Genomic DNA, 12642 nt, shown 5'->3' with positions numbered 1-12642 from the left:
ATGTAAAATGTATGGGATTGCCTGTCATCAAGGGGAGGGAGTGCAGGGAGGGGAGGATAATTTGGAAAAATGAATACAAGGGATAATATTATTTAAAAATTACTCATGCATATATACTGTGGAAAAAAATTCTAAATAAAAAAAAGAAATTAAAATTATGTAATGCTAAAAAAAATCCATTTTTAAATTTAATTCAATATTTCCAATAGCTCCAACAATCTCCAATAATCTTCAACGATAACTCCAACCAAACAAGAAGTGTTTTAACATTCCTGATACCCTTCTTTCAAGATGGCACTTGCAAGAATAGTCTGTCAATAAGCATTTATTAGGCACCTATTTTGTGCCAGGGATTGCACTAAGTCCCCAGGGATACGAGAGTAGGAAAAAGACCATCCTACCTTCAAAGCATATAATCTAATGACCAACATGTAGAGCTACGTAGAGGATACTGAGGAAATTGTGAAGAGAAGGAAAGCATTGGGATCCAGAAGGCTTGGGGAAGGCTTCCTGTAGAAGGCGGGATTTTAGTTGGGACTTAAAGGAAGCCAGGTAGACTTCCTTTAGAGAGGTAGACACCAAGGATGTCCTGAGGAGCCCTCACACAGAAATGCTGTCCCCAGTGCATGGACTAATGTGTCAGAAAGGAGAAGAGGGCTACTTTTTGCCAGATCTGCCGCTCACTACCAGGGTGATCGGGACAGTCCCTAAGCCTCCATTTTCTCATCGGTAACTGTCAGGAGTGGATTCCCTGACCCCTAATCCCATGCTTCCAACTCTATGATCCTGTTTTTATGTAAATTCCTCTGTAAAGCTTTGACTTTGATCTTCTATAAATGGCGGGTTTAATTTTTTGTTTCTTTTAAGCTTAATGAGTCGGTGTCCACACGAGTCTCTTTGGACAGCTCTTAAAGAGCCCTGGTATTCTCAGGGGGTCTGCCATCCAAGTACTAACCAGACCTAATCCTGCTTAGCCTCCTCTGGGATCAGACAAGATGAGACATGTTCAGGAGAGTACAGTCACTGACTTAAAAAAAAAAAGCAAAGAATAATGACTGGAAATAATAGAGCAGGTTTGCAGAGCGCTTTGCATGGAGCTTCCGATTCTCTTGCCATATCCGAGTAGGCTCAGAAATGAGCAAACAGACTGGAAAAGGGAATAGAGACCCCTCTTTGTATTTGAACATCAGGCAACAGAGAGATGGTGACTTCATCTGGAGAAGAGAGGGATCCGAGGGGGCATCTTCAGCTATTTAAGGGCTGCTACATGGAAGAGGAAGTACATGGAGAGAGCAGGAAGACGTTAGGAAAGGGTAGATTTCGGCGGAAATCAGGGGAAACTTCCTAACAACGAGAGCTCCCCAAGGCTGGTGTGGGCTGCCCCGCGCTGAGGGCTGCCTTCCCCTCCTTGGAGGCCATAAAACCGAGTCTGGACGCCCTCCTTGTAGTGCTCTTCCCAGAGTCTTGAGATAAGATGTGTATCTTGTGAAGGGTCACTGATGGTTATTATCAGGTCAGAGGAGGGCTTCTGCCTTAGGATGACTGACGGCTCTGGGATTTGCACTTCTTTGAACTACTAGATAAATGGGATGACATCTGGGATATCAGACAGTTGGCTCAGCTCTGCAGACCATAACCCTTCCTTAGAGCCGCCATTTTGCCCAGCATCTGGGCCCATCTTCCAAATCGGCCACAAAGAGAGGACTTGGATTCTCACGCCGTCGACATGCCGTGTTGGAGCTCGCCTAATGCACGGCCTTCCAGTGTCACTCACCCCAGACTGGCATGGACAGGGTGCAAAAGTTGGGGGGGGTAGTAGCCCTAGCCCCCAGGGTAGCTCATCCCACCCTTGTTTTCTGGTCTCGGTTCACTTTTCACAAGCCACTGAGACCAAACCTTACTTTTACCACTTACTATCTGCGTGCCTTTGGGCAACTTGTTCTCCCCAGGCCTCAGTTTCCATCTCTGTAAAACAGAGAAGAACTTTCTTCCTGTTCTACCATTGTGGTCCCATGATTCTCCTTTCCTGGCCAGTCCCACAATACGCCCCCAGCCATGCTGTTGCTCAGAGACCTCTCCCAGGGACCCCCTGGCTTCAGCAAATGACCAGAATGGGCTGACTTCCCGTCTGGATTCTAACCTACAGGTCCCAAGTTTCTTCCTCTTGCCTTTGCCTCCTCTTGCTCAAATAGAATAGCAACGGTTCCATAATTTTCAAGGCCCTCCCTCCAGGGACAAGAAGCCAGGGAATCTGCCTAGAGAGGTGCCGGGCCCGTGCGGCCTTGTGCTCCGTCACAAGGGCCTGGTCCAGGAACCAGGATTGAGAAAGTTGGATTCTATTTCTGATGCAGCAAGCAAGCTTCTACCTGCGGAGGCGTGCTGGGAGATTGAAGCAATTAACAGGATTTATTAAGCGTCTACAGGTTAATACTTGAATGTAGCTTATTTGTATTTAGCCGTTTCCTCCACTAGACTGTTGTTAGCAACTCGAGGAAGCCATTGTTTTTGTTTCTCTGCAGAGAGCTCCTGGCACACGGTAGGCGCTAAATAAATGCTCGTTGACTTGCTTTATGTCCAGTGGGATTAGAGCGGTGCCCCGGATGCTCGAGGATGTCTCTGGTCCCCAAAGGGACGTGTGGGGACCTCGGAACCCCCTCGCTGGCCAGCTGCTGGGTTCTATTGGTGGTCTGCCCCGGGAGTTGCGGTGAGGGCCAGAGGCTTACCGGCCTGCAGGGATGGCCGAAGCCCCCCTCAAACACCTCCCTGGCCGTCAGCAGCGGAGATTAGCCTGCTCGGCTCGAAAATCCCCTTCCCCCCCTGCCTTGTGTGTGGAGCTGGCTGACCCAGTCCCAGCCTGCCTGCCGCCCTCCCGCCGGCCCACCTGCTGCCAAGGGCTCTGGGAAGGAATGTGAACGCCCAGAGTCTTAGAGCCAGCGCAGCCCTCGCCCGGGTCACAGGGACAGAGCCTGCCAGGCTCTCCTACCATGGCCCTGGGGAGAAGGCGGTGAGCTTCTGGGGAGCACAGGGAGCCAGCGAGAGGATGAAGCGACTCTGCAAATTCATCCAGAGGTCCCGGGCCGCCGCCGCCACGGCTGCAGCCTCGGCCGCTGCTGCTGTCGCCACCGTGGAGACCTCGGGCCATGTCTCTGGGGGTATGTAGCGCCTGTCATGGCCGGCTTCTTCTCCCACTGAGCCTTTCTCCTTCTGGGTGGATGGAAGCATCTCCCCGCTCCTTCTCCCTCCGATCACAGACGCTCGCCCCCTTCCTCTCTCTCCCCCCTGGCCGCCCCCCCTCCCCCTCTTCCTGGTGCTCGGCTGGGAAACCCAACTTAATTTGTCGTAACCTGAACGGTGGAAAGAGACCTTGGCCCGCAACTCGGCAGCGCGTCAGCGGCGGTGGCAGCGAGCGTTTGGCGGTGACCTTGGCGCTGGGGACGGGCGCTGCGGTGAAGGCCCCCGGAGACTACAGGGCTCCGATACCCCAGGGAGAAGGTAATAGCCCAGGAAGGGACCCCCAGCCGTCCCACCCCTTCTTCCCAGAGAGCTGCCGCTCGTCCCTTCCTCCCAGAGCCAGGACAGCCACTTGCCCTCCTGGGCCACCTCTGCCCAGATCGCCGATGACGCTCGGGGCTCCGTACCTCATTCTAGGCCCCTCTAATCCTTCACAAGACTCTGCCTTGCTCACTAACCCAGCGGGCCGTGTGAGACACACAAGCAGCAGTGCCGGTGTGCCCAAGGTCACAGAGGGCATCTCTAGTGAGGCTGCTGGTGCTCTTAAGCCAACTGAAATCCTCCTTACCCTCCTCCTGGCAGCCAAGTCCTTCAGTCCCGCCGGAATGCAGGGGTCTCCTCTGGGACCGGAATCAGCGTGTTCTTCCCCAGCGCTGTCAGATCCTGGCCACAATGCTGCGCTCCGTTCTGGCCTCAATGTTGCGCTTGGTTCTGGCCATAGTGTTGCGCTCCATTCTGGGCACAATGCTGCGCTCAGTTCTAGCCATAATGTGTGCTCGATTCTGGCCACAATGCTGCGCTCCATTCTGGGCACAATGCTGCGCTCGGTTCTAGCCACAATGTGTGCTCGATTCTGGCTACGATGCTGCGCTCCGTTCTGGCCACGATGTTGGGCTTGGTTCCGGCCATAGTGCTGCGCTCCATTCTGGGCACAGTGTTGCACTCGGTACTGGCCACAATGTGTGCTCGGTTCCTTCCACCGTGCTGCGCTTGGTTCCGGCCACGATGCTGCCCTCAGTTCCGACCACGAAGCTGCACTCGGTTCGGGCCATGATGCTGCACTGGATTCTGGGCACTGCGTTTTAGCAAGGATGTAACCGATTAGAGCAGAGGGGCCATCAGGGACCATGCGGAGAGAATAAGGCCAAAGTGGACATCGCTGATCTCTTCTAGTATCTGAAAGGTCGTTCTATGTTAGATCAGGCTGGCTCTGTTCCACCTTAGGGGGCAGGACTCAGGGCAGCAGTGACAGAGGAGAAAGTTTGGGATCAGGGTAAGGAAGCATTTTCTAATAATGAGAAGGGTCCCAAAGGGAGAGAGTGATGAGTTTCTCTTTCCTGGAAGTCTTCAAGGAAAGTTGGCATGAGCTCTTGTCTGAGATGTAGTAGAAGGGGTCCCCGTTCAGGTAATTAGAGGTTGGTTTAGGTGATTTCTGAGGTCCTTTCATCAAGGACATTCTGAAATAATCCAATGGACACCCCATTTCCTACTTGCTGGTAGTTCCCCTATCACTATTTTTTTTTAAACTTTAAAATATTTAATTTTATTTCTTTTTTTTTTAATTGAAGGTTTTTATTTTAGCCATCACTATTTTAAAGGTCAGAAATGGGCCAAAACTAAAGTTAAGTCATAAGACTTTTATTAAGCATCTAATTTTAATATTGTGCAATGGTTTTTAATAATTTTGATATTGCTCGAGCTACTGTTTGACACTGAAAACTCAAAGATAAAATCAGAACAGCTGTCTTGTAAGAGCCTATATATACCAGTGCCATATGTAGGAGAAAGAGCCTTCGATTGGAGTCAAAATCCCAGATCTGCAACTTCTGTGTTCTTAAGCGATCAAATGATATACATCAATTAAGCACCTACTATGTGCCAGGCCATGTGCTAAGTGCCGGGACTCATCCATGAAAGGAAGGGGCTGGACTCTAGACAACTTCTAAGCTTTTCTAAACGTAATCCCATGATTTCATGGAAATTCAAGGTAGGGAGCGACAGAGATGATGGAGACATTAGAGTGCTGTCAGAAGATTTAAAAAGGGAGAGATCTTAGACAATGAGCCAGCCCAGAAAGGCTGCCCAGGCCATTTCCTGTCTGAGCTGACCCTTTGAATAAAGATTCCAGGAGGTGGAGATGAGGACGAGAACCTCCTTGGCTAGAACGTCGTGGATGAAGGGGAACGATGTGAAGTGACTTCAAGGCAGGCTGGAACCTGTCCAGAGCCTTAAATGGCAGGATAAGTTCTTTTCTCCTAGAGGCAGGGGGAATGGCGGGGGCAGACATTGTTTTGGAAAGATTCTTTGGGCAGCTCTTGAAGAGCAGAAAGAGAGAGTGAAGGTACCAATGGTTCTTGGATAAGTGGAGGGGATGATGGGAGATGAAGAATCCAAGGTTGAAAATGGGGAGAAGGGATAGTGAAGGACAGAGAAAAGGCAAATACGAGATTATGGGAGGACGATGTGGGGGAAGGAAAGGGGAATGGCTGCATGGACATACATTAAGGAGGTGGATTCATGGGAAGAGCAGAAGCCCTTGCTTCATTCTTTCCATCACCTCTCACTCATGCTACCCTACAAGTAAGCCTTGGGATCTGGCATCCCAACTGGCCTTTCAGTGACCAGGCATCCGCCACCCTGGGCACTGGAGCTCGGGGCCGGTGTCAGTGGCCCCCAGCCAGAAGAGCCCCCTCTTCATGATGTCCAGGTGGGCTGTTGAGTAAGAGAAACGTTTTCCCCACAGCCTCTTCTCCTCCAGCTCTCTCTCCTTGCTCCAGGCAGTACCAGATGGCTTAAACCCTACCCAGAATGCTCTCTGCAGCTGGGACACTCTAGCAGATTCACTGAGATACCTCTCTTCTCCCTTTCCAGGGGCCCCAGCGGCTGAGCGGCTCCGTTACATCCTGGGGGAGGAAGATGGCGTTCCTACACCGACCCTCTTCACAGAAATGGATACCCTGCAACACGACGGTGAGGAAATGGAGTGGAAAGAGTCGGCCAGGTAAGGAGAGGGCGAGATGGGAGGGGGGGGGAAGGAGTGATAGAAGCAGCTCAAGGATGCTTTAAGGCATCCCCCCCCACAGCAACCCTGCAAGGAGAGCGGCTCAAGGATTACTCGTGTTCTGTTCCGATCATAAGAGTGTAGAAAGACGGAAGCCAGGGAGACTTGGGCTCGAGTCTCACCTCGTATGGGCTTCACAATCCCTCACTGACTTCCCCAACTTACAGAGGAGGAAACTGAGGCCCAGGGAGAAACTTAGTTCATGGTCATAAAGCTAATGAGTCTCAGTAGCCAAGTGACAGATCTAGGGCACTTTATGCCACAGATTAACCCCCCCCCAGTATATATTGAGGTTTCTGGTGAATGGGTCCCAGGGTCTGAGGGTAAGGTGACCTCCAAAGCATGACCCACCAGCCCAGAGAACATGTCCCCTCTTGCTCAACCATCCCATTAAGCTCCTCCCTTGAGTCTCTCCTCTCCAATCTGTTCTCCACAACACACCTACAAGATTGTCCTTCAGTGCAGATCTGACTGCGTCACTTCCCTACTCAATAAACACCCATGGCTCCCCTTGGGAAGGACTGGACCTCCAGGATTTTAAAGCTTTTCTCCATCTGGTCCAACCCTTTCTCCTTCCTCCTTAATTTTACTTCCCTTCACTCCGATCCAGAGGCCTTCCCTCTGCTCATCACAGGTCATTTACCTCCTGGGTGTATGAGCCAGCACTAGCTGGGTCCCATGTCTAGACTGCTCTCCTTTCTCCCCTCTGTCCCACAGAATCAACCTCTTTCTGTAAGACCCTTGAGCCCCAATTCTGCTGGAAGTCTTTCCTGGTCCCCCCAAATGCCAGTATCCTCTTTCCTGTGCATATTAATATTTCTTTTGTATAGTCTCACTAAAAACGTCTCCCCCATTTGAATGGGGTTCTTGGAAGCAAAGTTGTTTTATTTTTTGTGCTTTATTCCCAGGGCTAGCACATAGTAGGCCCAAAAGTAAAGGCTTGTGGATGGATGAAAGGACAGATAGAAGGCATGTTCTCCCAGTGGAACTAGGAAAGAAGGCAACCAAGAATAGAGAGATGGATAAAATAGAGTGGGAAAGCATTAAAGAAGCACTCCCTTCTTTTCCCTCTCTGTCTCTGTTTTTGTCTCTCTCTCTCTCTCTCTCTCTCTCTCTCTCTCTCTGTTTCTCTCTCTTTCTCTCTCTCTGTCTCTCTCTCTCTGTCTCTTTCTCTCTCTTTGTCTCTCTCTCTGTCTCTCTCTCTCTCTCTCTCTCTCTCTCTCTCTCTCTCTCTCTCTCTCTCTCTCTGTGTCTCTCTCTGTCTCTCCCTCTCTCTATGTCTGTCTGTCTCTCTCTCTCATTCATCACCTCTCCCCAGTCCAATCCATCCTCCATGTGGCTTCCAAAAATAATCTTCCTACAGCACAAATCTGACTGTGTCACTGCCCGGCTCTCAAAGCTCCAGTGTACCCCATTTCCTCTGCCAACATTCCCTCCCTCTTCTCTGAGTCACAGCTCACACATGTCTGAAATGAAGCCTCCTCAGTCCTCCTCCCCGGTCCCAACCAAAATGACCTTGTTTAGATTTCAGGCACTTTGGAAGATGCTTCTCTGTTGTATCCCTCTAATGGAACGTACGCATCTTGAAGGCAGGAGTTGTCCTTTTGTCTTACTATCCCTGATATCTAGCACGGTGCCTGGTATTTAGTAGGTGCTTAATAAGTGCTCGTTGGTTGGCTGATTGCATCTCCAACCTGTACCTGAAGCCCTCCTATGAGGGGAAGCCCATTCCCCTCTTACATTGCTCTTGTTTAGAAATTGTTTTCCTGCCATAAAGTCTGAATCCTCCCCAGTACAATTTCATTGCCTTCAAAACCACCATCTTGGGCCAACCAGGGCCAATCTATTCCTGGATCATAAAGGCGGCCATCCTGCCCAGCCCCAACAAAGCCTTTTTTCCCTCTGGGTTAACCATCCTCCATTCCTTCTGCCTAGCCCCATGCGCCCAATGTCCTTCTCCCAATGCTCTTTGGTACCTCCAGCTCATCCCCTTGGGGGAGCCTTGCTCAGGAGACTCCGCTCACCTTCAGGAAGCTGTATGTGTCGAGCAGAACTTAGCTTCCCATTTACTAACTATTTGTCTCACTCTCTACCTTCATTCTCTTCCCTTCTTTCCCCCACCCTTCTCCACGTGCCACTCCTGGAGGGGAAGGGGAAACAGCTCCACTCTGTGCCATTTAGGGATTTATCTGGTAAAGCAATGTACACATGCTGCCTTCAATGTTTCCAGTGGAAAACAACAGAGGGGGGCCACAGGCTTCCAGCCTTACCCAGGGCACACAGTTGCCCAGCCTTAGCCCTGTATTTGAAGTCAGTATTCCTGCTAAAAACACTTAAGTGACTGTAAACAGAGAGCCAGTCAAAATTCTCTTAAGCAGAATTGTGATCCTAAATCCGGGGATTCATGGAAACTTTCATGGAAACTCAAGGCATTTCTGTAGAAAAAAGTAGGTAAGGTCATGGGTGGGTAAAGCGCTTACATACATGGGGTTCCCAGACCTTAAGTGTTTCATGAAGGTATTAAAAGGTGACCTGAAATAGTGCCTTACACATAGTAGGTCTTTAATCAAGGCTTCCTGATTGAGTGGGCAATTCATCCACAGTACCCTGTGAGAAAGTTCCCAGACCTTAAGTGTTTCATGGAGGTATTAAAAGGTGACCTGAAATAGTGCCTGACACATAGTAGGTCTTTAATCAAGGCTTTGATTGAGTGGGCAATTCATCCACAGTACCCTGTGAGAAAGTTCCCAGACCTTAAGTGTTTCATGAAGGTATTAAGAGGTGACCTGAAATAGTGCCTGACACATAGTAGGTCTTTAATCAAGGCTTCCTGATTGAGTGGGCAATTCATCCACAGTACCCTGTGAGAAAGAAGACAAAGTTTCTAAAATGAACACCCTACCTTTCCTTCATTAATATAAATGATAAGATCTTCATGTTTGCATCTTGTTGTTGTTCCTTTGTATCAGTTATGCATGACTCTTTGGGACCCCATTTGGAATCTTCTTAACAAAGATATTGGAGTGGTTTGACATTTCCTTCTCCAGCTCATTTCACAGATCAGGAAACTGAGGCCAACAGGGTTGACTGACTTGCCCAGGATTGTCTGAGGCAAGATTTGAATTCAGGAAGATGAGTCTTCCGCCCTCTACCCCCTATTCAAAAACCCCTGGGGTTCCCTATTACCCCTAAGGCCATGGATTCGCCCCTCAGGCAGCTTGGTCCCAAATGACAGTCCCAGCCTAATGACCCATTCATTACTCTCATCCTTGCATCTTATGGTCCTGCCCCTTGCCCCTTGGACTTCATGATCCAGCTCCACTGACATTCACTCTGCATCTCTCATCCCCCTCCAACCTTTGTCTTCGTTGTACTTGAAATGCTCTTCTTCCTCATGGGAACCCCCAATTTTCTTCATGATTCAACTCAAGCACTTCCTTCTGTGAGAGGCCCTTCTTGGCTCTCCCAACTGCCAACTCTAGAACTCTAGAGAGAAGAGAGGAGACCCACCAGAAGCTGGCTAAGTCTTCTCTCTCAAAGTGCAGGAGGCAGGAGAGCCACCAGGAGGGTCTCTATCTTGAAGTCTATCTCCCTCCCAGATCTCTTAGCTCTTATATATTCTATTACTAGTGCATCAGGGGCAACTAGGGGGCGCAGTGGATCGAGCACCAGCCCTGAATTCAGGAGGATCCGAGTTCAAATCTGGTCTCAGACACTTAACACTTCCTGGCTGTGTGACCCTGGGCAAGTCACTTAACCCCAGCCTCAAGAAAAAAAAAAAAGAAAGAAAGAAAGAAAGAAAGAGATATTACTAGTGCATCATCGTAGGTGTCAATCTTGAACCGTACTCAGTAATAGAGAATCATTATCTTAATTCTACTAAGTTAACACCTTGTTGTAGGGTTAAATCAATCCTACTGAACTAGAGAACTCACCTGCTAAACTAGATAGCCATTGTATTATCAATTCCACTGAGTTAATGCCCTGTGGTAGGACTAAATCACTCACACAGAGTTCCTGTCCTTTACAATCCTTCCATCCCTTCTCTCCGCCAGAGAGGATCTCATTGTCTTTGTAAAACCATTCAATGCCTCATCTTTGTCTGGAGTTCAGGATCTTCTCTGATCAGGCCCCAATCTTTCACCTGGAAATTAAAGCCATTCTAGATAACACGTAGAGCCAATGTTCTAGGTTCCAAGCGCTCTTCCCATTCTATCATCCTTTACATAAAGAGAGTACAGACATTCCTCACTTTAGGCAACTAATGACAGTACATGGAGTGTTGGATTTGGGTCAGAACTACCTCATTTCCCATCCTGCTTCAGACACTTACTGTCTGTGAGGTTCGGGACAATTCACTTGTTTCATATGGGTCTTGGCTTCCTATTCAGTAAAATGAGAGGGCACAGTTCAGTTCCTCCAAGTTCTCTTCTTAGCCCTAAATTTGTTACACAGTGTTCGAAGGTCCCTTCCAATCTGTTTTTCTAGACCAAGGGTTCTTATTTTGCTTTGCATCATGGAAGTTTTGGGCAGTCTGCTCAATCTCTGTTCTCAGTATCATAGTTTTAAATGCATAAAATAAAAATACAAAAGATTACAAAGGAAACCAATTCTATTAAAACGTAGTTATCAAAAAAAAAAAAAAAAAGTTAGTATTCCAGATCCCAGAGGAAGAACCCTCATTCTATTTTTTTTGTTTGTTTTTGCTGAGGCAATTGGGGTTAAGTGACTTGCCCAGGGTCACACAGCTAAAAAGTATTAAGTGTCTGAGGTCAGATTTGAACTCAGGTCCTCCTAACTTCAAGTCTGGTGCTTTATCCACTGTACTACCTAGCTCCCCAAAACCCCTCACTCTAGACCAACTGCTGTTGTACTTCAGTTTTCTTCAGTTTTTTGTTTTGTTTTGTTTTGTTTTTTTGCTTCAGTTGTCCCTCCTTGGAATGCTTTCTTTACATGATCCCTTGCTTTTCCCATCCTTCAAGAGCTTCCTCCTTCATAAATTTGTCCCTCATACCCCCAACTGAAAGAAACATAATGGGCTGAAGGTATCATTGACTCTTTGGAGCTGCCATACTGCTGCCTTCTTCTTGCAGTTCCTTATGTCACAGTTACTACCACCGTCACTCTTCTGTAAGCTCATTAATGGGAAGAGAACTTGGAGTCATTCCTGATTCTGTTACTTAATACCTGTGTAAACAGTCCTCTGCCTCTATCTAGAGCAGGGCACCCAAGATGCTGAAGGGTTCCAAATGAAGTAGCATTAATGTTTATGATCTATTAGGCAAAGGAGTATTAATGGTCATAGCACCAGATTCTGGGAACCCCCTAGGCTAGCTGGGGGGTTCGTGGATAGACAAGTAGATGTACAAATCCTCCAGGTATTATAACTAAATCCCTGAGAGTAGGCGACTTTCCCCAGAGTCAGGGAATCCAGATTCAAAGAAGAACCCCTTACTAGGGCAAGTGGCTTAGTCCCTAAGGAGATGCTTTATGAGCAGCAGCCAGAGGGTCAAGACTTGAGGATTCTAGAGAAAAATAGAGCTCTGCCCAGTAGTATTTGACCAATCTAGAAAGGAATAGATTTCTGTCTCATCTAGAAAGGAATAGATCGGTCCTTGGCTCTAGAGGGCAAGTTTGAATTCAACAAATACAGATAGATAGAGCTAGGAGTGTACACATACATAGAGATCTAGAAATATCAAGATGTACATATGCATGGAAGTAGATATAGATGCTTTAGACCAGGAGTTCTCAAACTACCGCCCATGGGCCAGATGTGGCCCACTGAGGACATTTATGCGGCCCGCCGGGTTATGGCAAGTGGTCTGAGGGGCAGAGACAGAGCGTGAGCTTTTGTTTTTACTCTAGTCCGGCCCTCCAACAGTCTGAGGGACAGTGAACTGGCCCCCTTTTTAAAAGTTTGAGGACCACTGCTTTACGCACAGCAGCAAATGTTCAAGAAAATGAGCTAGGAGATGGCCATATACAAAGACAGAAACCAAAGGGATCTCTGCCTTAGAGGGATCTAGAAGGATCTTTGGCTGCCAGTGGCTCCTGAATGGAGCCTTGGAGGATGTTAGGATTCCACGCCTCTGAAGAGAAGTGAGGAGGGAATGCATCTTGGATCTATGGAGGAAAGGGAAATGAGTCTGTACTGATAGAAGCCCCAGAGCAGGGAATAGCAGGATGCCAGTTTGACTGAAAAGTGTAGCATGAAATAATTCTGGAAGGGCCAGCTGGCGCTCTGTACTGGAAATCTTAAGCTGCAAGGTTTGCATTTTATGTTAGGGGCAATAGGAAGTTATAAAAGACTCCTGAGCAGGGGAGTGACGGGATGGCCTATGTCTTGG

The 12642-nt window shown here is 48.4% G+C and overlaps 1 protein-coding gene across 1 annotated transcript in view; it reads left to right on the top strand.

Moving 5' to 3' along the window:
- SLC4A5 (solute carrier family 4 member 5) overlaps nt 1-12642 on the top strand; it is a 111785-nt gene that overhangs the window by 36382 nt on the left and 62761 nt on the right. The window contains exon 4 of the mRNA XM_074285473.1: nt 6103-6232. Within this exon, the coding sequence (XP_074141574.1) occupies nt 6103-6232 (130 nt within the window). The remainder of the gene's footprint in view (nt 1-6102; nt 6233-12642) is intronic.

The sequence above is a fragment of the Sminthopsis crassicaudata genome, chromosome 2 (assembly GCF_048593235.1).
Source record: "Sminthopsis crassicaudata isolate SCR6 chromosome 2, ASM4859323v1, whole genome shotgun sequence".
Taxonomy (NCBI): Eukaryota; Metazoa; Chordata; class Mammalia; order Dasyuromorphia; family Dasyuridae; genus Sminthopsis; species Sminthopsis crassicaudata.
Note: the sequence above shows the minus strand (reverse complement) of the source record. Positions and strands in the feature narration are given on the sequence as shown.